The sequence below is a fragment of the Triturus cristatus genome, chromosome 1_2, assembly GCF_964204655.1.
Source record: "Triturus cristatus chromosome 1_2, aTriCri1.1, whole genome shotgun sequence".
NCBI lineage: Eukaryota > Metazoa > Chordata > Amphibia > Caudata > Salamandridae > Triturus > Triturus cristatus.
Window position 1 is genome coordinate 547,837,921 of NC_140580.1, and position 27,269 is coordinate 547,865,189.

Below are 27,269 nucleotides of genomic sequence, written 5' to 3' on the forward strand. Positions count from 1 at the left end.
AAGGATCCCGCCAGGAGTTCCAGACAATTGATGTGAAGAGACAACTCCTGCGGGGACCAACGACCCCCTGTTGAAATAGGACCGCACCGGGCTCCCCAGCCCCACCGGCTGGCATCTGACTCGATCACTATCTCCGGAGAAGAACCGAACAGGGCTCGACCATTCCAGGCCTCCATGTGGTCCAGCCACCACTGCATCTCACATCTCGCCTCGTCTGACAGAGGAATCTGATCTGAATAGCGAAGACCCTGCTGAAGATGACGGATCTTCAACCGTTGTAATGCCCTGTAATACAGAGGACCTGGAAAAATCGCCTGAATTGAGGACGCTAATAGACCGACTACACGAGCTATAGATCTCAATGACACAATCCGTTTGGAGATAATCGATACCAACTCCCGTTTGATATAACGAATCTTCTGAGAGGGTAACAGAAGTTGACAGGTCAGAGAATTGACCTGGAAACCTAGAAACTCCATCACCTGAGAAGGAAGGAGGACAGATTTCTGCGGGTTCACAAGAAACCCTAAGGATTGGAGAAGATCGATCGTCCAATCGAGATGCAGGATCAATTTGTGAGGACAATCTGCCATGATCAGAATGTCGTCCAGATAGACAATCATGCAGAGACCCCGAGCGCGTAAGTGTTCCACCACTGGCTTCAGAAGTTTCGTGAAGCACCACGGAGCCGACGAGAGGCCGAACGGAAGGACCTGGTATTCGAACCAGTTCCCTTGCCACTGGAACTGAAGAAACCGCCGATGTGGCTTGAAGATTGGGACTGACAGATAGGCGTCTTTGAGATCGAGACGAACCATCCAATCTCCCGCTCGGAGAAGATCTCGCAAAAGATGGATCCCTTCCATCTTGAAATGTCGGTAAACCACTCCGCCGTTGAACTCCTTTAGATTGAGGACCAGGCGGGAACCGCCCCCTCGTTTCGGACCTAGAAACACCGAACTCACAAACCCTCTGGGATGGCGGGTAGTTTGAAGAATAGCCCCTTTCGCAAGAAGGGAGACGATCTCCGATGAGATGATCTCCCGATCCCGAAGAGAAAAGATCAACGGGGTAGGAAGGAGAGGTTGAGGCATGGGCTGATAAAATTCTATTTTGTAGCCCTGAACAGTTTCGAGAATCCAAGCATCGCTGGAGATTAGTTGCCAATTGTGGAGAAAAAACTGGAGCCTTCCCCCCAAAACCACATCGGAAAAAGGAATCAGTCTCACCTGAAGTATTGGAGTCGTGATGACCTCCTTGCTGTCCTCCGAAGCGACCCTTGTCCCCTTCCCTTGCGGGAGGGATAGAAGTTTGAACGGGTGGTGAAGCCGGAGTCCTGTCCACCGCCACTGTGGGACTGAAATCCTCGTTGAGAATTTTGCTGGGATCCACGGCCGAACGAACGTCCCCTAAGACGCCCGGCCTTTGCAAAAACCGGCCGAAACGCCCGCCGCAGCGAGGCTTGGGCTTTGTCAAGGCCACTGAAAGTGGCCACAAAACTGGAAAGTTCTTTGAGGAATGGTTGACCAAATAAGAGCCCCTGAGCCAAGGGACCGGCCTCAGAAGAGGAGAGCTCCGCTAGCCTGGGGTCCAGGCGGAGAAGGATGGAGCGGCGTCTTTCGCATGAAAGCGCACAATTGGCATTACCCAATTGACATATGGCTCTCTGAGCCCATTGAATGAGTTCATCTGGGTTAACAAGAGCCGATGATTCTTTAGCCAGAACACCCAAATCCAACATTTTTGTGAGTGGGCCCAATAAATCTAATAACTTATCCTGGCAGGAGCGCCAAGATCGATCCAAACCTTTTTTGGGGTCTCTTGCGTACTTCTTCAGGTAGGTGACCATGGTAGGGTCAACCTCCGGAGTGTCGGCTAAATGATCTGCCAGATCAGGACGGGGACATTCAGATCTCATGCGTGCTCGGGCATCCTGAGGAAAAGGTTGGCGAATGTGGGATTGGACATAATCCGCCACCGCTGGTGAAGGTAGCCAAGAAGTGGAATTGGGATGCATAATCTCTGAAGGTTCAAATGTAAGAATGGGAGGAGTGGAAGGAGCGTCAACAAAATGCTCTTTGCGGGCCCTTTTCCGAGGAGGTGGTTCAAATTCAGACGAGGAGGAATGTGCATCATCAGCATCAGGATCATGGGAGGATGAAAAAGAGGTCCCAGCCGACCCTTTAATAGAGGCCGTGTCCGAAGACAGCGTCTTAGCCAACCGCTGAAAATCAGACTTATGAGGATTGACAGGGGACTTTGACGCACGGGACGGTAACCAACCCTGCTGCTGTGCATAAAGAGACAAATTTAGCTTCAAAGGATTAATTGCGCGCACAAGCGCCTTATTCACGGAGTGCTGCACCCCTTGATCTAGAGCTTCCACCAAGTCATGCTCCAAAGAGCCAGAAGGATCCTCCTCATAATAATAACCATCCTCTTCATAATATTCTTCCATGTTGACACAAAGTGTAACAGTATTCAATGCCCACAATAAACAATTAAATCAATAGTGGCCAAAGGCACAATGCAGGGGGGAGTGAAAAAACCCCACAGCAAGCCAAAGTGTAGATAAGTCTGAACACTTAAGTAAACAAAAAAATTCAACTGTGGAGGGAGGGCTTGCTGTAAACAAAAAACTAGCACTCTAGGCAATGCCTATGCATAATTATACAGCCCAAACGTTGTAAAATAGCAAAATGGGCGTAAAAAGGGGGAAATACTGAGGCAGTGGGCTCTCGGCGCGTAGCGACCGCTCTGACAGGCGAGAAACACCTGTTGCAATCAACAAATATGGCCGCCGCGCATGCGTGGTAACGGCCGCCCAGTATTTCGAAAGACGGAGCACTCGCAGCACAAGCGCGAGTCTCCGAGCCCCTGTCTCCCTCTCCACAAACCGAGACGCGGGCGCAAGGCGCCCGGCAACGGGAGGTGAACCACACGCTCCCCGCACATTAAAGGACACGCGCGGCGAGCGAAGCTGAAAACAACAGCGCGGGCAGAAAAAACTGCGTAACCATGGCAATTGAACAACAATGCGCGTTATAATACATGAAACCTTGGCAGCGAAGAGCAATAGTATCAAACCTGTACACAATTCACAATAAATGCATTTGAAAAAGAAATAAGCACTTAACTGGCTGCGGAGCAGCAAAGAAAGAGGATGTTGTACTTGCCATAATACCTTATATACTGTGGACTCTATGGTTACACGTCATACCCTGGTGTTTATGGGTATTGTAGGTTTTTCATATACTGTGTTTTTATTGGCTGCTGAGCATTTCTAGTAAAGAAAATGAGAAAGCATAATCGGAGCCTCCTGTCCTGACATAGAATTGTTTTTGTCGCAGGAAAGAAGTTAAAGTTAACTGGCGCCCTTTTACGGTTTGTAGGTTTATTCTGAAGATCACACAGTTCTGAGATCCGGCTGAACTCTAAAACGGCCGTACTCATTTGTGGTCTACGCACTTTCAGTCCTCCTTTTATGTTTATGAACTACAGCCGCGGGCAAGCTGTCTCGCATTTGAAATAAACCTCCAGGGAAGTCTTAGCAATGAAACGAAGTGTTAAATCCGCCCATCACGAAATAGTTCATTGAAAGCAGCCAATCACTGGTATTGGGCTGGTAAGCGAGGACCCAACCAGGAAGAGCAAGAGGCGTGCGTAGCTGGGCAGCGGAGGATTTGAAAACAAGATGGCATCAGAAGAGGAACCGGGGAGAGAAAATGCTAGGTGAGTGTATCAATCTATCTTGTCTATTCTTCGGGGTAGTTTAGGGACGTGTGGTGTGATCAGACTGGTACTTCTCCCGTGCAGGGGAACACAATTCTGCACCGGAAGACATTCTGCTAAATGGATGAGTCTGTATCTTTACCCTTTAATTACTGCAACCCTCACAATCAAAAAGGGGGGTTGGGGACATAGAGGTTGTCTGTAGTTTTCTAATTGGGCTTTGAAAAACAACTCTGCGTTTTAGACTGACTTTGACACCGCTTTTAAGAAAATCAACCTTTCGAAAGCCGTACAATAGAAGTGACAAGTCTGTTGCTCTTTTCAATCGATTTTCGAATATGTCCGGGAAAATGCCATCCCCTCTGCCGGTGTAAAGCCTCCAAGGGTGGTGAAGTGGGAAGTTTTTGGGAGAACGTCCCATTCAGGAGCACGGGAGTTTAATTTCTTTTGTGCTGTGTCGGAAGCTTGCGTGGAGTGTGACAGTACTGATGCTTTAGTGACGTCTTAGGCTCCGATTCTTCACGTCTCGGATCTCATTTGCACAAACAAGGCTGTTAGAAAAGGAGCTATTCTATAATCCTCGTCGGATGCACACTGCTCGTTTTTTCTCGTCTAGATAGACGATTGGACGGTTTCTGTAGGCTTAAATGGTAAATGTATAGTGTGTAACAGCAGTTTATGGGCAGTACCAATTGGTGTACTTCCCTGGTTGTGCCCACTGCACCCATGCCTCTATTCTTTCGTTGATGGGCTAATACATAGTGATATTTACTATCACTGTGTGTTTTACAGCGGCTTGCACGACATTGTTCAACTCGTGTATCAGTTGCATGCTCCTGTGGCCTTCTTAGTAACATAGGTATTGTGATTACTAGCACTACGCGGCTAGTTTGATTATACACGTGGACTTAGCACTGGAGATTCTAGCCTCAACTTGCCTTACACGTTTTCTACTTTGACTTTTAAGCTTATTTCTTGCTGACTATTCATATAAGCTACAGAAATTTCGTTCGTACCCTCCTCGTGTCTCTCCTTGATTGTTGAGAGTTATACCTAATACTTAGATATGTGACGCTATGTGCTTATTCTGTAGGGCGGTGGTTCTTAACATTTTGAATTCTGTGGACCCCCCCCACCTAATCATAACTGGATCCCGGAGACCCCAGAATAAGCATTTTCAATGATTTGAACTGCAAACCAGTACGCTTAATTTGCAGAAATGAGTATTCAAACAAATGCACAAATGATTAAATATTTAATTTAATTCATATATATATATATATATACATTTTTTTCCCCTCATTTAATGGGAAGGTTAGAGCTGATCTTTAAATTCAACTGAGGCCACTTATTGCCTATTCTTTTTAGATCTCGCATGTGCTGCATAGGCAAAAAGACCTTTAGCGATCGCTTCGGCTTTTCAGCCAAAAACGTGCACGCGTTCCATTGCCTTCAATGTCAACGCGTGCATGTCTGGGGATTAACTTGCGGGAGCGAGCGGCTGCTGCCATATGTTATCAATTATCGCGGCGCCAGGCCCCCCCCCCAGTGAATCGCGTAGGCCCCCCTCCTGCCGCACGAGCGCTTGTTTTGCCTTGATGTGTAGGTGCGGATCTTGGGGTGTAGATTGAGAGGTGCCTTGAGGGATCAGCAATATATTGTGTTTATCTAATTGCCTACAAGAGAGGTTACCGCAGAACGTGCATTGCCATCCTTTGCTTCCAATGTGGCGCGCGAAGCTCTGTTTCTAGCCTAGGAAAGAGTGCTGTGTTTCACAGTCGGGAATCCTACACCCTTTTGCATTATTATTCAGGCAAAAGCAGGGTTGGTACATCGATACACTTTGTTATTATAAAGAGTCCGATGTCCATCCGCAATTCTACAGTCGTTTCACGAGCAGTGACGTAGTGAGCGTGCCAGGGGCCCTAATCTGAGCAAGGCCAATGGGCTACCTGCCCTCCGCCAGAGGGTAAAAAATAGCAACTCTAGGGCTGCACGAGACCATTGGGCCCCAGTACCACTTCACCTGCTGCACAACTGATAAATAAACCCCTGATCAGACAGTTGTTATGCACCACAGTTTTGTGGTTGTATCTATAAAATGTTTTTACACCCCACCCCATAACACACTTATTATGCTGCTCTGGAGCCAAGCACGCAAGGGAAATCTGCAGCCTTGAACCCCGCTTTTACTCTGGAAGGTTGAGGCGTGCGGCTGTACATGTCCTCGCCGCCTCCTGGGACCGAACAGAAGCATTTCTTCTGTGCAGCTGGGGGTGCAACTACTCCGGAGGCGCCCCCCCCCCTGCCCAGCTGACGTGGAATTTAGGTGCTGCCGAGACTCACCATGGCCAAACCGGTGATTTTAAATGTGTATGACATGGTAAGTGTGACTTACGATTCGTGAGTGGACCATGCCATATTTTGTGTTGTGCTCACACAACTGCTGGTTGTGTTTTTTATTTTATTTTTTGCCATTATGTCAGTCCAACCTTCCTTTTAAGCTTCCGACCTTGGCATTCTGGGACACGCAGTTTTCGCTAGCCCATTCCGGCCAGGGGTTTCTACTTCTTGCCATGCAATGGGCCGTCAAGTCAACATTAAGGCCCTGGACTGGAGCACTAACTCTTGATTCCAATTGCAACCTCTTTTAGACCTCATATAATTTCCTGTCAGTTTCTTTCTCTCTTGCATGCATGTATTTGCTCTTCCCCTCTCCTCCCCCCGCCCCCCCTTATTGTGTCAAGCCTTGAGCTGATTGTGAAATAAACTCTTCTCATTTTTTTTTTTTTTTGAAAAACCTTTATTGTGCACATTCGCATCATCATACAACGCACAGTCACCGTCCAGGCGGCGAAGCAGTTAAGCAAAGCGTACGCTTCCAGATGTTAGAACACAGCCATTCAGCCGACAACCCGGGGGTCCGGCGGCGTTGTACAGGGTAGCATGCGTACAGAAGGGAGGTGCGTGCGTTGTGAAGAGAGTAGGTGTGTGGCGCTGTTTATGTGCATTTGATTTTTTGTGGTGTCCCAGGTGCATGTTATCGGCGACAGAGGATGGCGCTGTGATCCAGCCCACTCCACGGTTGCGCCGGCTGTCACCCAGGCCCCGATCCAGAGACCTATTGTACGTCGCTGTTACCCCAAAGTGTAAAGGCCTCCGGGCAGCCGAGCGCCAGCAGCGTGCTCAGAGTGTGGGTCGAAGCGCGGCAAGGATGGTGCAGTATAGCTCACAGCGACCCATATGGCAGCGCATAGATCTGGCGAGTCTAGTATGCAGCGTCATAGTCCATATCTATCCCGTGTATGCATGGCAATAGTATGCGTTAAGGTTAGGGTCGTGAACTCCAGTAGGGTCAAGGGGAAGGGGGAAGAAGGGAGGGGGAGATCATTCTGCGGTAGAGCAGGAGGGTCATCATCCGCCAAGCTGGGTACAGCAGGACTGCGCAGCGTGCGCGGGAAGCCGCAGGCCAGGGGAGGGGGACAAAAGGAAAGAGGGCCTTCAAGAAGACTGGAATTCCCCTGTGTCCGTGCCCGCACCTGCCCACCCTGTGTGTAGGGCGCCCCCCCACGCCAGAGAAGGAGCGGCCCGGCAGGGCAAATCGGCCACGCCCCCCCCGTCCGACCCCCCCCATCCGGACAGTGCGAACGCCCCCGCAGGTCGTGGCAGCAGTTAACTCCGTGTGTGTGGTATAGCTGCGCAGCGAGTACCTCACAGCGGCAGTCCCATGCAGGGCGGCTGTGTGGGGCATCAGGGGTAATCAAGGGTAAGTAGGGGGGGGCAAGAGCCGTCCCCTTAGCAGTCCCGGGGCCGCCGCCGCCCCGCCAGCAGGGGTGAAATAAACTCTTCTCATGCCAGGACTTATCAGCTCATACATATGACACAGAAAGTGAAACAGGGTCACCAGAGCATGGCACCACCAAGCAGTGCTGAGTATTACTCGGTTTAATTAGCTTTTTCTCCACCTCTGAAAGTTGAAAGGCTGAGTTAACCCAGCAGTGATTCGAATCCTCAGGTGTGCAGATTTTGTACACATATTCAGCAGTTAGTGACTTGCTCACTTATCTGCAGCTGGTGACTAAGTTTATTAATTCATCCGTCCCAACAGTCTGCGCATGACTTCATAGTAAAAGGTTTAACTCAAATTATCCTCTCAACCTTTCATCATTCTGAGGTTGATAAAATAAAACATTTGGGCAAAATTAAACATCTGTAATTCAGCGCCAGGATATACAACGTCAGGTTAATAATAAACGTTTGTAATTCAGCGCTAAGGTAAATAACATCTGGGTAACAATACACATCTGTAATTCAGTGCCAAGATGAATAACATCTGGGTAAGAATAAACATCTGTTATTCAGCTTCAGGATACCTGTGGTGAATGTCTGATTTACACATACCTATATTACGACTCACTGGTCTAACTTGAAATCGGCGGAACTCCCTTGCCAGCTGCCTGGCTGCTCCAGAGCCCTCATATCTCCCACTTTTATTTGCAAGTAGCTCGCCCAGTCCAATTTGTAGTTCGCGGCTGGGCAGTGCATGCGCTGCTCTGCGAGGCATGCTGTATTCAGGTATGGACTTTGAGCTCTGCCTATTTTTTTTTCAATTGGCTTCTGTAGCTTTTGTTTCTAATTGGTTGCTTTTGATTCATGAATTGGCTTAGTAGTCCCTCCTTAGTACTGCCTTGTCTGCATTTGTAACCTCACATGAAGACTGGACTTTTTACTTGTGTTGTTACACGGTCTCTTTTATCTACTCTCTGTAAGGACAATTTTGTCCTGTTGCAGGCACAAAGTACTTTTCCTGCAAGGGTGCCCATTTTGCCTCCGGGCACTGTGCTACGGTTTCAGCACGACTCCCGTTTTTTGATTTTTATTAACAATAGGGCCAACTTGACAGACAAATGCGTTTTTTTTTTTTTTTTTAGTTTTTTTAAATTATTTTGTTTTTTGTAAAAGTGCCCCATACCACACTTTTACTTTGGTGGCTGCACACCTTTCTTAAGACAAGCCACGCCTATAGAAAGGGGCGTGGCTGCCATTAAAGTGAAAGCACAGCATGAGGCCCTTCTACAAACAAGCATTTGCAATGCAACAGGTCTCACATTTGCGAGAGTTTAAGCTATTGACATTGTAAACGACATTATCTTTTATTTATCTGTTTTAACAACCAACACATAAATAAAAGGAATTGTCATTTACAATGCCAATAGCTCAAACTCTCGCAAGTGCGAGACCTATTGCATTGCAAATGCTTGTTTCTGTTTGATGCACTTGCACTGCTCGCCCACAAATCAATCTGAGGATACTTAATTTTTTTTATCCTCCAGTTTCAAATCCCTTTATATTTACAGAACATTTTAAGTTTTATATTTTGCTTATTTGCCTGTTAAAATTATTTATTTTTCAAGCAGTCACGGACCTCCAGGCGTCCTGGACCACTGTTGTAGGGAACTGTGGTGCTCAGTTACTGTGTTGTAAACTTACTTAATAGCCTGGTGATCTGTCTCAAAAAGAAGGGCCTTTTTTTTTGTAAATTACACCGAAAGCACTCCTGTCACATTGCACGTCCAATAACTAAACTAGTGCCTAGTTGAAACATATTGTCCTGACTATTACATTTTCCTGCTTTTGGAGGGCAACAGTTAAGATGCAGTGCAAAGAAGTACTGCTCACCATTATTGTATAGTCTGTTGAATTGTCTTATTTGTTGTGGGGTGCTTCTACAGAAATTATTTTTAAAAGTTGGGCTTTTTTCCCCCCAATACTCGTATGTTGGCTCCACTGTTTAGGTAATGTCTATAGTGTTTTATTCCTTATAAGTATTACGAAATACCTATGCAAGAAACTATATGCCAAGGTACCCAGGGTCTCCTAAGTACAGATTAATTTAGTGACTTTGTGTGGGTCGCCCAGCATGGGATTGTGGCTGTTGCTTGACCAGGTCTCACACCCCAGTCAACCAACACCCCAATTTCTCATATTGGTGTTCAGCAGTGTGGATCAGGACTTGTTTGTGCGGTACCATACAGTGATTTGTGTTACACAAAAATCCATATAAGTAATATGGCATCAATGTTGACATCTTTTTATATTGCCATTGTTTGGCCCTATTTTTACTTTTTCCAAATTTGATTCCTGCCTCAGTTTTTTGCGCCTGTGACTCTTGCCTGCTAAGATGGAGTTGGGTATCAATGCCATTGAGAGAGACCGCATTACTGAGCTAAGTAGGCTGTGCAGGAACAGGGGGCTGAAAATCCTTCAGGGTTATCAACAGTTGGATTATCAGCTAGTCCTTTAAGCTTGGGAGGAGGTCCCAAGAATGCAAGCTGCAGCCCCAGAGGACTGGACTGGAGACGGAGGAGGAAATAAAGGCCGAGGAGGACTACTTTACAGCTCTAGGGCTAGAGAGAGCAGATCCCTGGTTACTCCTGGCCCAAGAATCCAGGCCCCTAGAGGGCTTTGGCCATAAGAAGGAGGGGAGGAGGAATATAACTTGGGAATGGCTCCAGAGGAGAAGGGACACAGCAAGGGAGTCCCTTCTGGATCCAATGCAGGAAGCAATGTCCCTTGCCACACTCTCTCATGAAGGGTTGAAGGACAGACTGGCTGAGAGGGAGCTGAGGCTGCAGCTAGCACAACTGGCTGCAGAGGACAGTAGCGCTGAGGGTGACCAAGCTCTGTCAGAGCAGAGGAAGGTGGAGAGAGCCTTGGGAGAGAAAAAGATCTTGCTGGCTCATGATCTGAGTGTTCTAGAGCTGCACTTGAAGGCCAAACCGCTGATAGTCTAGCAGGAATGGTGGCAGCGAAACAACATTGTCCAGTGGTGAGGGAATGGTCCATATACCCAGAAACATACTGCCTTACGTCAAGGAGGGGGATGACATAGACAAGTAGTTTGAGACATATGAGGTCACTCTAGAAGCACACCGTATCCATGAGGAGGATTAGGGAACTTTCCTATGGAAGCATATACCTAGTGATGGTAGGGACGCTCTTCTGACCCTAGTCATGGGGGGACAGGCTGAGGTATTCCACCATGAAGGAGACCCTTGTCAGGAGATATGGATGCACCCCAAAAGAGTACAGGTTGAGATTTAGGGGCAGTCAGAAACTGTCTCGCCAATCCGGAGGAAAGTTTGTAGTGTACATTTGCAAGGCATTGATGGATTGGTGAAGGATGGTAAGGTAAAAACCTTTGAGGGTTGTACAATTTGATTGCATAGAGCACATGTTCAGTCTCTGTTTTCTAAAACGATGCCAACCTTGGTTGATTGCAATTTCACTGACCCTAGGGAGCTTGCAAAGGAGATAGACCGCTGGGTGAGTACCAGAGTGTCTGTGAATGCATTGGGGAGTGATCCTAAGGAGGGTGGTTAAGGTCGTTTAGGTTACTACTCCTGTACTGGTTTGAGTAGAGTGGAGAAAGGGTGCAAAACACCTGGTGCTACTGCACCTCACTTTGAGGAAACCCCAGAGGACAGAGATCCTGGGGAAGACTGGGACCTGGATTTTGATACCAACAACTATCCGTGGCCTCTGTTGGTTGTTGTCCTTATGGACCGAATTTTCCTTGGGTTGGGGACAGAGGTCTGATCCAAGGTGTGCAATGGGCCATATCACTTTGTTGGTCATGGTGGTACTGTGTGTCTTCTGGGATGCATCTATGAGCAGGATAAGGTTAGATGCTGCATACATGGCGTCCTCAGGTGAGGAGAACGGTCAGTTCAGTGGCTTGGGAGAGTGTAGAAAGAGAGATCCAACTGAATTCAGAGGGGCCTAGAACTGACACAGGCCTCTGACGTGGAGAGCCAGTGTACATGTTCGATCTCCTAACATGGAAGTCCATCAAGGTATTGATAAGTCGCCCCTGGCTTTAGGACAGAAGTTGTGTTGAACTTGGCCCTCTTTGCAGGGTCACCCCCACATGTTTTGCCTTTTTCTTGCCACCTTTTTGTTGAATTAGTATTTTTTGGCCTTGGGACTCTGTGCAATTTACCACTGCTAACTAGTGCTAAAGTGCTTGTGTTCACTCTAAACATGGTTTGATTGGCATATACCTGATTGGCATATTTAATTTACTTCTAAGTCCCTTGTAGAATGGTATACTATATACCCAGGGCCTATAAATTAAATGCTACCAGTGGACCTGCAGCACTTATTGTACCACCCACTTATGTAGCACTCTAAACTTTTCCCAGGCCTGCCATTGCAGCCTGAATTCAGTGTCACAATGCCATGTCAACTTGTCATTTAAAACCTCTCGCCAAGCCTCAAACTCCCTTTTTGTATAACATATGTGACCCCTAAGGGAGGGCCTAGGTACCCCATAGGGCAGGCTACTGTGTAATTAAAAGGTAGGACATATACTTTTATGTTTTACATGTCTTGGTAGTGAAAAACTCCCACATTTGTTTTTCACTACTGTGACGCCTACTTCTCCCTTAGGAAAGCACCAGGGATTCCTTTACATTTAATAAGCTGTATTCCCTAATTTATAGAAGGTAGATCAGTCCTGTTTGGTACCTCTGGAATTGTAAGGCTAAATCCTCTTTAATGGCAAAGCCACATTTATCATTACAATTTTGAAAATGCCACATTTTGCCATCTCTTAGCCCTGTGTGCCTGCAGCCTACCTCTGATTGCATGTCTGGGTTGGGTGACCGCTACGCTTTGTGTATTCTCTCTAGACCGCCACACACAATGGGAGCTTAGGTGTGACTTGATGGGCTGGATGGAAGGGAGGAGCTTGGCACTGCCTCACTTACACCTGAATAGTGTCTACACACAAAGGACTGCATACCCCATGTAGTGAGTCTGGAGCCAGGACAGGAAGGGAGTACCTCCGTGCATTTCAAAGGCCTGTCTTTGAAGTCTCACCCACTTCAAAGGCACCACTAGGTATAAGAACCTGACCTTTGACCAAAACATCATAACTCCAGTTCTACTGATCAGATATTTGTCTTTTTGGGTTTGAATAATTTATTAAAATTGACTCTTTTTCTAAATTGGCTTGGTATTTTTTGTGTGTTTTTCTTCACTTTATTGCTTTTCATTCACTTTATTGCTATTTATGTGCTGCATAAGTACTTTACACATTGCCTCTAAGTTAAGACTGACTGCTTTTTGTGCCAAGCTACCCAGGGTTAAGCACAGGTTAATTTAGGAACTTTTTGTTTTTATCCTGCAAGGGATTGTGGCTGTTGCTTGACCAGGGCTCACACCCCAGTCAAGCAGCAACCCATTTTCTCACACAGGGTAGTAGTCACCAACTCCTGTCTAGGAAGAGTTGGGCGTTTTTCTTTTGCGAAAGACCAGAATAGAACTTTTTCCTGGTAGGGAAATACAGGGGGTGTAATAAGGGTGAATTTGCAATAACTCTGTAGATTTTAGCATGAGCAAATTTAACACCTCATAATATATATTTATAAAGTACATGTTCGTCCTAGGGTTTTTTGGCACTGAAACAATGTTTATTATCACCCTTCTTAATAGTATACATTTTATTGACCTTGGAAGAATGAAAGGTTTCAGCCATACATCAGTAAACGTTTGTGAATTCATGAAAGGCTTAAATCTAGAACAATACAAGAGCATATTTATATGGGACTTATTTTCCATTTTGCACAGATTCCTCCTCCTGCATCAAACCTATTTGCTAAAACATGTCTGAGAGAAAGTTGAGTTTTAGTTTAGCAAAGTGCTTTTTTCAAGTTGACATCTTTTTATACGATTTTATTTTGAAACAAAAAAATCATAAATCTTGCTTTCAAGCTTCATCATATAATCAAGGAGAAGTGTGTATTTTTAGTAGCCTCATATACTGCAAATGTGTACAAGTTTATGTGCTGGAACCACAGTCGATAATGCATACTGCGCTTTCCGTTTTTCGTTACAGCATTGACTCTAATAGCAAGGACTTTGCTTTAGTTAATCATATAAACAGGTTTAAACCATTTAAATGTGTAAATATACCTCTTGCTTTAGTAGCATACCCTGCTTTCACAGATTGGCAATGTAAAATTGCAGTCAAAGGGTTTGTTCTTCAGGGGGCTGGGCCTACTTGTCCATTGGATAAAGTAAATATGAAAACATTTTGCCCTTGACCCAAACAATATGTCCTGTTCTTCGGGGGATAGGAATTCCACCAAAGACACTCACTTGGTCTTTTAATAATATTAGATTCATTTTGTAAATATAATTAATTTTTACAGTAGTAATGTGACTTTCCCAAATGGCACCAAAAAGCAGTGAAATAGAATGCTCAAGGCACAGAAGTTGCCCAAAGAAAACCACATGCAAGCCATATTTAGAATATTGGGTGCGCCATTTAAAACAATGGAGTGCTCCGGGCTTCTAATGGCCGGTGGAGACCTGGAGCTCCAACATTCCAATGTTTGTTCACAGCGTTTGCTGTGAACAAAAGGCGTCACGGAGCCCGAGGGGCTCCATGAGGCTTTTTTTTTTTTTTTTTTTTTTTTTACAAGTTACAACATTCTGTCCTCTAACGAAGGAATGCTCTAATAGCCTTATATTGCGGGCTCTACTGGCCATTAAAGGCCTTCTTCCTTGTTAAAGGCCCTCGCTGATGCTGGAGTGGGCCTTTTATGGCCGGTGAAGCCCTCTACGGCTATATTAGAACAATGGACTGTTGAAAGCTCCATTGAAGATAATGAGGTGGCTCTGGGCTTATGTTTCAGTGTCTGTCTTCATAGTTCTCCCTTTATTAAATTTAGAACATTCTACCCTTAGTGGGTTTGATGTTCTACTAGCCTTATAGCCCTTCATACTCTAGCTATACCAGTGCCTTTTAAAACTGGCACAGGCCTCAGCAGTAGGCCGTTAGGCCTTATTAAAAAGCATAATCAACTAGCCAATTAATTAGATTGAGCAACAGCATGGTCTGCATGACAAGACCGAAGTGTCTTCTCAAAAACTGTGCCCATAAATCCTCTGATCTAGAAATTTGCTCTGTGCTCTGCTAAACTGTTCTGTTAGACATTAGCCTTTTAAAAATGAGCTGCTTGCCAATAAATTTGAGTCTTATAGAGTTTTCAACAATATAAACAATGAGTTCTATATATAACTAATTGTAACATCTTTAATACACAGCATTCTGTAGGCAACTGAACGAAAACCGAAATTATACATGAAAAGAAAAGCATTTTCTCGATTTCCATCCAGACATTAGTGTTTTTTAAAATATGAATACACAGATTTTTTTTTTTTTTTTTTTTTTTTTTTTGTGCCGGCATTGATTACATTCGCGTAATCTTTCCACCAGATGTAAATTAACAACAGCGAAATATGTTGCATTAATTTGTTTCTTTACAGAATATTTTCTTTGCACATAATGCTAGAAGGAAACATCATAAAATATAGCAATATGACAACGTTTGCATTTTTGCCAAAAAACGCTGCACATTTAGTCTTGGTAACATTACATCTGCTAGTCATGGAAAGATACAATAGAGTTTGTACTCACACATTATGATGAGTATAAAATCTATTGTGCAACTGTATTTTATTCCCTTGTTGAATTTAACACTAGGGGCCCAATTATGATGTTGGACGGACCTCCACCGACAGGCTTTCTGTGGCGGTCCATCTGACATCAGGGACTGCGGTCAAGCCGCTGCAATATGATGCATTTGGTCAGAAGCAGCGGGCGGAGGGACTGACTGACGGCTCCGGCGGGCTGAAGTAGCCCATCGGAGTGTCGGTCGGAGTGCAATACCATACAATGGGGGCAGTGCCTGCAGTGGTGGGGATTACGATGTCCCTTTCCCTCAGCCTTTACATAGCAGTCCGACTGCCATACAAAGCCAGATGGAATGGGATTTGGGGGGCCCGTCACCCTTGAGCCTCCGCTACGGGCCAAGAGGGACACATGTGGTCCCCCTCCCCAAACATCCATGCACCGTGTGCCAGGCACCATATGGTGGCTGGTGCACGGTGCATAGATGTGTGAAAACATACTCTTTGCTATTTCAGCTTGTGCTGCAGCCCTTTTCTTGCTACAAATAGTAAAGGCTGTGTTTCTGACCACCGTGCTGTCGGTCGCATAGTAATTCTGCGGGTGGGACCTCTAACACCTTGTCGGGGGTGGTTCCAGTCCTGGTATGACATCGGTCAGTCGCTCTTCCGACTGGCATCATAATGAGGGCCTAGGTGACCTCATGATTGCCTGTAGCCATTCCTTTTATTATTTTTTTTTATTATGGTGCTTGAAGTGGCTGCTGTTGGATTTTTTTTTTTTTTTCTATTCTAACATGGAATACATTTAGTTTATTTTCTTTGTGCGGTGCTAGGGCAGACCAAAGGTACTTCAGGGCGTTGACAGTGAACATACAGAATGAAACCAAGCAATAATATATCAACTAAATAGTGCATAAAAAGTAGAATTCGCAGCAAAGTAGTCACAAACAGTTCTTAGCTGCTGACTTATTGACATCTTAACTAACTCGTCTTTACTGAGGCCATATGAAAATATTTTAGCTTTTGAAACTCTAGAAAGCATTGGCTCAGTTAGACATTCATTTCCAAACTCTAGCCTAATAGTTAAGATTTACAATTTCTTAAATTTCTTTGCATAAACTGCCACAGTATACTTTAGATCAGATGGTGAAATGTTGTTAGTTCCTAAAACTCAGCATGTGTGAGAAGATGCAAGGAGACCTGACTGGTCGGATTTTCCATTAAAGTACTAAGCCGATTCCATAATTTCTTTAGGAAGATTGAAGACTCTTACTAGCTTTTGAGAAGTTGCTAATATTATTTCATTACCAAATGAAACTGAATACACAATGTTCATCCCTCTTCAATTAAGACGTTAATTTTTTCGTCAGGGTGAAATATTGTGCCATGCAGTAGTGAATCCGTCTTAGAGCTACTGCTTGTGCCAGTACATCTTTAATGATGGACACAAAGATGTCTGGTATTTGATAAGGTATAAAGGTGAAACAGGAAGTTTTTGTCACTTTTTTCATTTAAGGCTTGAAGGCGAATAGACACTGATATTCCTGACCCTTTCAACTGATTGATTTGAAAAAATATATCGGAGGGTTGACGGGGCTGCAGATGACTGGTTTATAGGATAACCAATGATCCTGCCACCATTGAGAGGAAGCTAGCTTTTCAGCATCCAGCTGAGCTTCCAAGACATTTCACCTCTGCAGAGCACTGTACAGAATGTCCATGGGGTGAAGCAATATCTCAAAGTGGCGTGAAGTTGACATGGCATGCCGCATATTTTGACCTCCTGAACTAAAAAGTGCCAAATTTCAAGTATTTATCTCATACTGACCACAGATTAAGTCAATGGGGTGGAATACCCTTAGTACCCTTTTGTTCCGATGTTTGAAGAGAATGGTGTGATCGACAGTGCCAAAAGCAGTTGTTGATGCTTTCACTCACTTAACATTAAGGAGGGTTAATTCACAGGAGAGGAGGGATCTTGGTCTTAAATAATCAACCAAAACCTTTACTGAAAAAAATGCACTATTAGGCATTTTTCAATTCTTAGTTTATGTATTTATTTATATGTCCAACTAATCATTACAGAATGTAAAAAGTTAGATTCAAAAGCCAAATTCATTTTAAATGCAATAATCCAATGCACCGTTAAGAAATGAATTAGTAGCAACACATTGATTATTTTCCAAATTAGTAATAACAGGCCCCAATACAAAAGAACCATATGGCATCTACCCTTCTGAGTGAAAGAAAAAAATGATTAAATTCTTCCTTAAGTAGCATATATTTTATTGTATTGTAATTGCATTTATATAGCGCTTACTACCCCTGATGAGGCTTCAAACGCTTTTTCGGCGAGTAGCACGCTGCTCTGGAAACCCTTAAAGGATTAGTGTTGAATTAGTATAGTGAAATATGAAAGTAATTTGAGTGGCGGCTATGTTAGCCAGTAATTTGGAATGAGAAGGATAGAAGAGGGAAAAAGGTTTGCATTTACATAGTGCTTGCTATCCCTGATGAGGTGTTGCAACGCTTTTTCGGACAGTAGCACGCTACTCTGGAACCCATAAAGGATTAGTGGTGAATCAGTATACAGAAATATGAAATTTGAGAAGTGGAAATGTTAGTCTGTTATTTTGAGTGAAAAGGATATTAGAGGGATATAAGAGTGAAGGATTTAGACCTTTTTTTTTCTTCTTTGTTTTGGAGGTCATAGCAGTAGGAGGAGACTTGGGATGAGTAGAAGGGATGTGGAGGGGGAAGAGTCAGAGGGAAGAGTTTAGAAAGCTTGTTTTGGGGATCGGTATAGTAAAAAAGGTGTCGGTTGATGCAAGGAGGGGTAGGGTAGCATATAGAAAGAGTTATTTTGGGGATCATAGTAGTGGTATGGGGTTTTGGGATGAATGAGAGTGGATGTGGAGGATAAATTGATAGTGGTATAGGGTGAGAAATGGGGTAGTGCATTGGATATGATGAATTAGAAGAAAAGTAATAAATATAGCTCCATGAGTACATGGATACTATATAGATGCATAAAGGAAGTAAGTATATGTAGATGTTAAAGGTATAGGGTATTGCTTTGAATATGCTTTTTAGGAGATGAGTAATAAATATATAGATCCACAACATGGAAGGTATATAGATGCATAAAGGAAGTAAGTATATGTACATTAAAGATGCATTAGATAAACTCTGGTTATCAAGTTTTGTTGTATTTTAATTTTCTTTTTTAACATAATTATTCTACATGTTTATACAAAGCAAGACATATATAGGTACATATCTGTAGTATGAATACATGCTTCTATACAGAGGGATATGCTGTATGTTTGTTTGCATATGGTGCTTATGTGTGAAGTGCCAATTCTTGTAGCTTTCTGAAGATAAGGTGGTTGTCCGTGGATCTTATGTTTGGGGGGGTGGGGGTTTAAAGAGTTCCATAGTTTGGCTGCTTGAACAGAGAAGGATGTGCCACCCATGTTTTTTTTTGTTTTTCTTGGGATTTTGAGGCGTGGTGCCGCTCTAGAGCGGAGGTTCCTTTTGTTGAATGTGTTTGGTGATTTTATTCCAGATGAAGAGTGGTCCCATTCCATGCATCGCTTTGTGGGTGATACAAAGCAGCTTGAACATGGATCTTCTGGCAACCGGTAACCAATGCAGGGCTTTCAAGGCAGAAGAGATGTGATCTCGCGGTTTGATATGCAAGAGTAGTCTGGCAGCCGAGTTCTGAATCCGGGGTAATCTTTTCATGGTCGTTAAGGGTGATCCGTGGTAGAGGCTATTGATGTATTCGAGTTTGGACAGAATAAGGGAGATGGTAGCTGGGACCATCTGTGGAAATGCCAAATGGGGGAAGATTGGTCGCAGAGTTTTTATAGTAACAAAGCTTTATCTTGCTAGTTTGTCCACTGTGCATTCCTCGATAGCTTGGAGTCTATTGTCATTCCAAGGTTTCTTACTTCCTTCAATACTTTAGGCGGTGATCCCAGTTCATCATGCCAGGCGTCAAGCGGGTCATAATGTTTCCAATTGCCACACATGAGTATTTCTGTTTTGGAAGCATTCAATTTGAGATGGGTCCAAGTAATCCACTGAAACAACAGAAAATTGGCGAATTTCCAATGTCTTTGGGGTATTCCAGGTGAAGGAGTGTGTAATATCCTGTTCATGTTATAATCCTGCTATCATCTCCCTCCCTGCTGAGCCAGTGTGAATGTGCTGTGTGCTGCATGGAATGTAGGAGTAATGATGCGTATTGGAATGTTGGATGCCTGTGAGGTGTAATGTGACAGTTGAAGAATGGGCTGAGCAGTAGGCAGGCTGCGGTGGGGCTGCTTCACTACAACTCCTCTACATGTAACCTACTTCAATAAATCATCTCTATCTACATCCTACCTGCGTGGACCTCATTACTACATTATTTTGGCGACGAGTTGGTGAGTAACTACGTGCTACAAACGGATTTTAGGGACCTGGCGAACAAAAGAGGACCTGATGATGGAGCAAACTAGAGCCTACAGATGCTGCCAACACAAAGTACAGGAGGAGGTATCCGCAGGAAAGGAAAACTCCAAAGAAGATACAAGGGAGTTTGTCACAGAACAACAAAGACGTCTACAAGAAAGAAAGAAGTTCCTCACCGAAAAGCAAAGCAGTCGACATATGAAGGACTACGCCTCTCAGCCCCACCAGTGTCCTCACCATCTGATAGCCCTAGCACAGGCGTGCTGTAATCATCTACATTACTTATTATGGACTTTGATTATTTTTTTTCAACATCAGTCTGTGGTACTCTCACTACAACTTACTGGCACCTGTCTTTTCTACATAGGAAGATATTTATGTGGAGGATTTGGCTGAATTCTACACTGCCCATGCTATTGGGTTTTCGTGTAATGGTGACCGAAAGGAAATTTTATTGAGGATACAACCTGAAAGACAATACCAGATGATTAGTATCGCGTAATCTTCAAGACGCCTGTCGGCTCATCTGTCAACCAATGCGTGTGCTCTTGTGTGGAAATCTCACCACGTTGTGCCATCAGCCTAGTGTTTTAAGAATCCCTGATGTTGTGGACTACGCAGACTACCCCAGTGGGGCATGTTTGTTTATGCCATCTACGTTGTGTGATCTTGAACACTTCCACCTCACAGCTCCATGGAATTGAAATGTTTTTAAATGCAGGGCTTAGTGGAGTCAGTTTCCTGTTGTCGTGTCAATCTACACGTAACGGTGTTTTAACTCCCTCTCCACACGCATCGCGATGATTAAGGTAGCGGTGGACCGAGGGGACTGCTTTTGTGTACTCTGCACTATTTGTGGTGAGTTTCCATACATCTTTTGTTCTCTTCAAAAAATACAAGGTCAGGCCGTCTTAGCAGCTGTTTACACCGTTTTTCGGTCGTTGGTCAGTGCGTGTGCCTCTTACCTCACTTGTAATGCAGCGCGGATCAGCTCGTGGACCTTCTAAGACGACACGCCTCTCCATTCTTTGCCCAGTCAAGCCTTCAGTGTCATTCGGGTTGCTGGGCAACTTTCCGAGCTGGTAGGCATCCGGTGCAGCACATAGTTTCCTGCTGCCATGTGTTTATTTTTTTTTAATCTTCATCTGATGAAACGCTACAAAGCACTTTCTCTTTGTATGCAATAGAGGTTTTCTCTCGTCTTTACTGAATACTGTTTGGTGAATGGAAAAAGCACAGTGGACACTGGACGCCGCCGTGATGGTTCGGAAGATTTAACCATTTAAAAAAGAAAGTTGGTTTGTACTTTTTCTTTTCACATCGCCACCTTCTTCGAAGTAATAGACGATATGCCATTAGCTCATCTCTTGTCACTGGCTCGCCTCTCTTTTCGTTTTCGGTGACACCCACTCCTCGTTCAGCTAGAGGCAAGTTTGTCAGTTCATTAACTCCGATGTATAACACTGGATTGCGGTGCCTGGCACATCCTAAACTTTTACTGCCAGCATTTGTCACTTTTCTTGCGTTTATTGGCCTATTGTGCATTGAGCTGAATTTACAGTAAAGTTTCTATGTTTTTGTATTTGCGCCATATTTGAAGGCATTGGCTTGTGACATTTGGCAATAATATTTTTGTGTCTAGTGACATTCATTATTTAATGTGCCATACTTATATGATGATACTTAGCTCCTTAGATGCCCACATATAAATACAGCATGGGTTTATTGGTGGGTTAAGGTCGCACATTATCTTAAATCTTGCGTCGTTGGGCGACGCCTGTTCTTTCAGGGTATGGCTACATTGTTCCTTTTGCCTGTTTTTAAATTTCTCTTAACTCTTCCTTACATGAGGGATCGGTATGGGTTCCAGTCCCATTCTCTCTCAGTACATTTGCCTACATGGGTGAATTACGTTATCAACCCTTACACAGGGCTTGGGTCTTAGTCTCCTTTACATTAATGTTGCCACCCTTATGTCATGGGTTTGTCCCATTTGCGTTCGCTTACTCCCTTATGTCAGGGGTAGGGTTGGGTGTTAGTCCCATTTATATTATTTAACTACCCTCATGCCAGGGGTTGGTCATGGGTTTTAATCTCATCTTCACGTACTAGTGGTACATTAGTACCCTTACACAGGGTGTGTCTTATGGGGTGTTAGTCCCATCTCTGCTAGTGTTTACCCTCACTCGAGGTTGTCCGTAATGGGTGTCATTCCCATCTTCTATATTATCAATCCCCTGTTGGGGTACAGTTTATTTTGAGTCCATTCTTAGATTTTGTTGTTAGTTATACCCTACTTTATGCTTATATTGTATTACATTGTGAAATTTGAAAACGCGACATTATGCTTATAGACTTTGATGTTTTGTACTCGCAACATTATGCTTATTTTATTACATTCTCAATTTGAAAATGGTCGAGGATGAGATTCTTCCTGTATTTTGTTCTCATCTTCTCTGTTTTCTTGCTTGTTCAGTTCTCCTTGTGATGTCCTATCTTCTTTTCATCCTTAGAATCTGGACTATATATGTTTTGTTATTCTTCCTTTATCCATAGTCTTTCCCTCTTTGTAGTGTGTTCCTCCTTCTGCTATGTTTCAGAGGAGATCCTTCATTCTCCATTTCGTGTGTCTGAGTCTAAAGTCTAGTGTTTAATTTTTGTTGTGCTATGTCTATCCTTCTTGCATGCTTGTCTGGCTAGTGGGTGTGTTTGAGGGTAGTCCTTGGTGCTTTTATATCTATCTTTTACCACGTTGTTCCTTGTGCCTTACTTTTGTGTTTCATTCTATTGAAATTTATAGAAGGGGAGGATGGGTTATCAATCTGTGTATAATTAGCTATTGCTCTCTCTCATCATATACTCCCACCTATCTTTCTTCTCTTTCCTCTTTGTTCACTTCATTGCATCTTTTCAGCTGCACTTGTGTTCCTCTCTTTTATTCCTTTTCTTGGTTCACAGTTTTATCTTCTTTCAGGTAACAACTTTTATGCTTCTGGGGATATGTAGTATCCTGTTCATGTTATAATCCTGCTATCCTCTCCCTCCCTGCTCAGCCAGTGTGAATGTGATGTGTGCTTCATGGAATGTTGGTGTGACGATGCGTATTGGAATGTTGGGTGCCTGTGAGGTGTAGTGTGACAGTTGGAGAATGGGCTGAGCAGCAGGCAGGCTGCTCCTGATGGGGCTGCTTCACTACAACTCCTCTACATGTAACCTACTGCAATAAATCATCTTTATCTATATCCTACTTGCGTGGACCTCATTACTACAGAGTATTTGTGTGTCATCTGCATAGTTATAGCACATGAGGTGAAATTGATTGATAAGTACCCGTAGTGTCTTCAAGTAGATGTTGAAAAGCATAGGCGAGATGATAGAGGCCTTGAGGGACCCCTGCTTTTGTGAAGTAAGGTTTGTACGAGTAAGGTGGGGTATGGATGACATTAGCACTCTTTCGAAGGTAGGACGCAATCCAGTCTAGAGCAGTCCTCTCTATGCCGGCTTTGTAGAGTCTTTGTGTCGGAGTGTCATTGTCAATCGTGTCAAAGGCAGCCGAGAGGTCCAAGAGGAGTAGCGCAGCAACCCCATTGCGGTCCACTGTGTTCTTCCGGTCATCCCAGATGGCAAAGATGGCAGATTCTGTGCCTCTTCGCGGACTGAATCCAGTTTGGAAGTCTGAAAGTATGGCATTCTCTTCAATGAATTTTGACATCTGTGCAAATGCTGCTCTCTCTATCAGTTTGCCCAGGAAAGGTCCATTTGTAATGGGTCTGTAGTTGTAAGGGTTCAGTGGGTCAAAGTTTTTCTCTTCAGTAAAGGGTGTATGTATGACTTCTTTGAGTTATTCTGGAAATATTCCGGTAGTTGAGGAATCGTTGATGATTCCTCTTACTGGAGTGGCAGCAGAGGTTGTTAGATTAATTGTATTGAACGTTTGCGGTGAACACAGGTCAGAAGGGCTGCCTACAGGCCTGCTTGCTTTGACCAGGTCCATAAATTCATTGTGTGAAATGTGTTGGAAGGAACGGAGAGGCTGGGTTAGAGTATTCTTGGATTGTTGTTTTGTAAAAGGGTTAGTGCTGGTGCTTTATCTCTGTTTTAAGTATGAGTCTGTGAATAATGTTACAAAGACAGCACACAATTTCAAGGCATGTTTTTACATAGAAAGGCAGCATTAAAATATGACTTGCAAATTTAGCCAATAAGACTGCTAATTTCCAAACACAGCTAGAAAACTATTTTTAGCTTGACAAAATAGACATTTTCTGCACATTCATAACGACCACATAGGAATGGAGATCTAAGCACATTACCTTGTTAGAGCACATTGCTTCAGCTGAGGAAGCTAGGAGAAATTTTTTTACTTCACTTGCAGAGACAGACCATGGCACAAGCTGATTTTGAATGATTTTTGAAAGACAAATGAAAACAAATACTTATGCACAAATTTAAACATGAACTTTTTCAAAATGTGACCTAGTGTGGCTTATTTATGATAACTAAACCAAATCTATGTTGAAGATTATCTTTCTAAGAATTTTAATTTCTCACACAGTCACTGTGCTAGGAATATATTGTCAGTAGGTCTCTATGCCTTTGGCTTTTTGATCGAAGTGATGGTTCTGCTCTTCCTGTGAGCAAAAACCTGAATGGCGATGAGTTACCAAACTACCTCCTTCCAGACAGCAACTGACTGGTGTTCTACCTTCTTGGATTTAGATCACAGGAGGAGAACTTACAACTGAGGTCATTAATGTCAGTGTAAAAAGGTTGGGGTATTAGCTAACGGTGTGGGGACCCACCTTAAGTAATAACCATAATTCTTTTTAGGGTGAATCACTAAAATCTCTATCTTAACCTGAGCTTAGCCCCATGATAGCTACTCAAATGGCAGACATGCTTAACTTGGAGGCAATGTGTAAAGTATGAATGCAGTACCAGAACAGTAATAAAGTCACAACACAAGAAAATTCCATACCAATGTCGAGTAAATCTTAATAAATAAAATGATGCCAAAATGACACATTTCCATTGAGAGGAACCAGGGATATGATTTTTTAAAGTTTTAGTCAAAAATACATCCAAAGGCCTTAATTGTCAACCATGGTCAACTGGTTGTGTTAAAACAGGATCCATGCGCGATTTGATGCGAACCTCGATGTAGCGTGGGTCAGGAATAGAAACCAGGTTCAACGCGGTTGGAAGTTTTATACCGTGGGACATGGACTCAAAAATGAAAGTCCACAATCTTCAGAGAGGTGAAGCAGCAGGCCGTGGCTGAGGATGGTTCCATGAGATTGGAGCATTGTCCGACGAGGTGCTGGTGAAGCAGTTGGTTTTTAGCAGGAAAGCTCAGATTGGGAAATATTAATATTCTGCATCCAAAGAAGGTCCATCGCCGACCAGGTACTGTTAGCATCTTCGCCAAGTCAAGATTTCTTCATGCATGCTTAGTCACTTTTTTGGAGCTCGGATTCTTTCATCAGGGCAAGGCTGCAACTGAAGAGAGCTCCACAAGGCTGGATATCTTCCCTGCAAGGTCCTTCTGAATCAGATTTGCTGACGTAGAAATTCTGAGTGGGGGGAAACCTGAATCTTTAACCCAGCTGCAACGCACCTGGGTCAAATCGACTTTGCAAGATCGTTCCAGTCCTGGAGATCTTTGAGCCAAAAACAGTCCCAGGTCTCATAAGATGTTAGAAGTAAATTTTAACACCTCTTAGAGTTACTGGACCTCAGGAACAACACTTGGGTGGGGGAGGGGCAGGACTCACTTTAGCAGACGCCACCTGCAAGGTCCAGGGCAGGTCAGCCGGCAGTTGCAGGATTGGTCTCTTGTAACTTGTGATGAAGGTCAACCTTATGACCCTTGGAGTCCACTTCTTTGTCCTGTTTGCAAGAGAAAGAGCAGGCTCAATCCCTAGGGGCTGTTTTTCATGTCTCAAACAGCAGGTTCAGTCCCGTTCTGATCTTCCTCTGGTCCAAAAAGTGTTTTAATTAGGATACTGGGGATGCCACAATTATGCCAGGCACCACCCTATTTGTGGGGCTGACTCCTTGCTAACCAATGGGGTAGAAGTCAACCCCCCCCCCACACACACACACTTTGCAGCATTTATCATGTGCCCCACTTCAAACAATCCCCCAGTGCCCTTTCTGTCTAAATCCTTCTCCCCTTGTGTGGAGCCTTTGTGCCCGATTCGGGGGGGGGGGGTCCTGGGAAATTATCAAACCTGCCTCTGTGGTCACTTCAATTGAAGTTATTTACGCCACTGGACATGCTCAAATGGTCATCCTGTCAGAGAAACAAAAATGCCTCCTCATACACATGCCTTTGTCTCTGCTGTGGGAGCAGTTTATCGCACCTCATTCGGGGGCTGCTGCAAATTAGCCTTCAGAGGATTTACACTTTACCAGTGAATTGAGTTTTTAATAAGTATTACGTAGTCCACTAATAGAATTTCTATGGTTTCTTTAGTCCACTATAGCATTATTGTATTTAATATTGCATCTCCGTGCTTCTCTGTGAAAGAGCCAGCCTTGATACAGTCAAAAGAGCTTTACATCCTAGTCTGTGGAAGGACATGTTCAGCATTACTCTAAAGTACCATGGACCCTGTGTTATGGACTAAAAAGCCTACTTGGGGATGACTAATCAATATTTAAAAGGAAGGTTTAGACCTGTCAAAAGGTTTTATTTTGATAGGTCAAATTCCAGCTTAAAGACTGCTTTAGTCAAGCTGCACTTGTAGGGCTAAATCCATGTTTACACTGCCATTGTAGTGGATGGCGCATTAGGTGCTGCAGTCTACTAGTGGTACTTTACTGAAGGTCATTGGTACGCTTTGTACCATGTACTAGGAACTGATAGGAAGGTTAAATATGCCAGCTACGGTTATGCCCTTTAGACCAAGTTTCAGACTTGGAGCACAGGCCCTTTACTACCGGTTACCAGTGGTAAAGTGCACAGAGTTCTACAGCCATCAAAAATGGCAAAGATCTTGGGGTACACCACACAAAAGATGATCATTTCCTACAGTCAGCTTTAGACTTTTTAATTATCGTGTCACTTTTGCTTGTTTCAGGCCTGTAGGTATCTTACTGGTTGTAAGATAGCATTTGTTACAACTTTTAGAGCAAAGTAAATATGGCCACATAGCCATTAATAATAGAAGCATGTAAGACGCACAGAGAGGAGGGTGTGCATGACTTCCTCAACTGATGACAGTGAGACAGTTTGAAGCATGACTTTGATATTTTAGGTATCCCAGAGTCCAGTCTTTGGAGACTGCTGTGTTAAATAAATTGATGGTATTCCCGGTTGGAAACTGGGGGCGAGAAATAGATTTAGGATTCACATTAATTCTCAGTGGTGTAAGCAGTGTCTATGCCTAGTTCATGGGCTAGTATAAGCGGTCATAGGTGTTAGTTATCCGAGTCATCTGATAACGTTGTTATTACATATATATCTTCCAAATCTTGAACTGTTAATGGGCTGTTAATTGTTGGTCTTGTTTGTTGTCGTGGTTTGTTGTGGAAAAATGAGGTCAATTTAAGTTTGCGAGTTAACTTAAAAGGGTCCATCATTGTCTTGG

General features: G+C 43.9%; 1 protein-coding gene across 5 annotated transcripts in view; it reads left to right on the plus strand.

Moving 5' to 3' along the window:
• The first annotated feature begins 3,558 nt into the window (after window positions 1-3,558).
• ARHGAP19 (Rho GTPase activating protein 19) overlaps window positions 3,559-27,269 on the plus strand; it is a 209,646-nt gene continuing 185,935 nt past the window's right edge. For 4 of the 5 annotated variants that reach the window (XM_085606401.1, XM_085606410.1, XM_085606411.1 and 1 more), the window contains exon 1: window positions 3,560-3,732. In XM_085606401.1, coding sequence (XP_085462527.1) covers window positions 3,695-3,732 — 38 coding nt within the window. In that variant the 5' untranslated portion in view covers window positions 3,560-3,694. Of the gene's footprint in view, window positions 3,733-27,269 lie in introns of all 5 variants that reach the window. The other variant, XM_085606408.1, reaches the window with a different exon arrangement.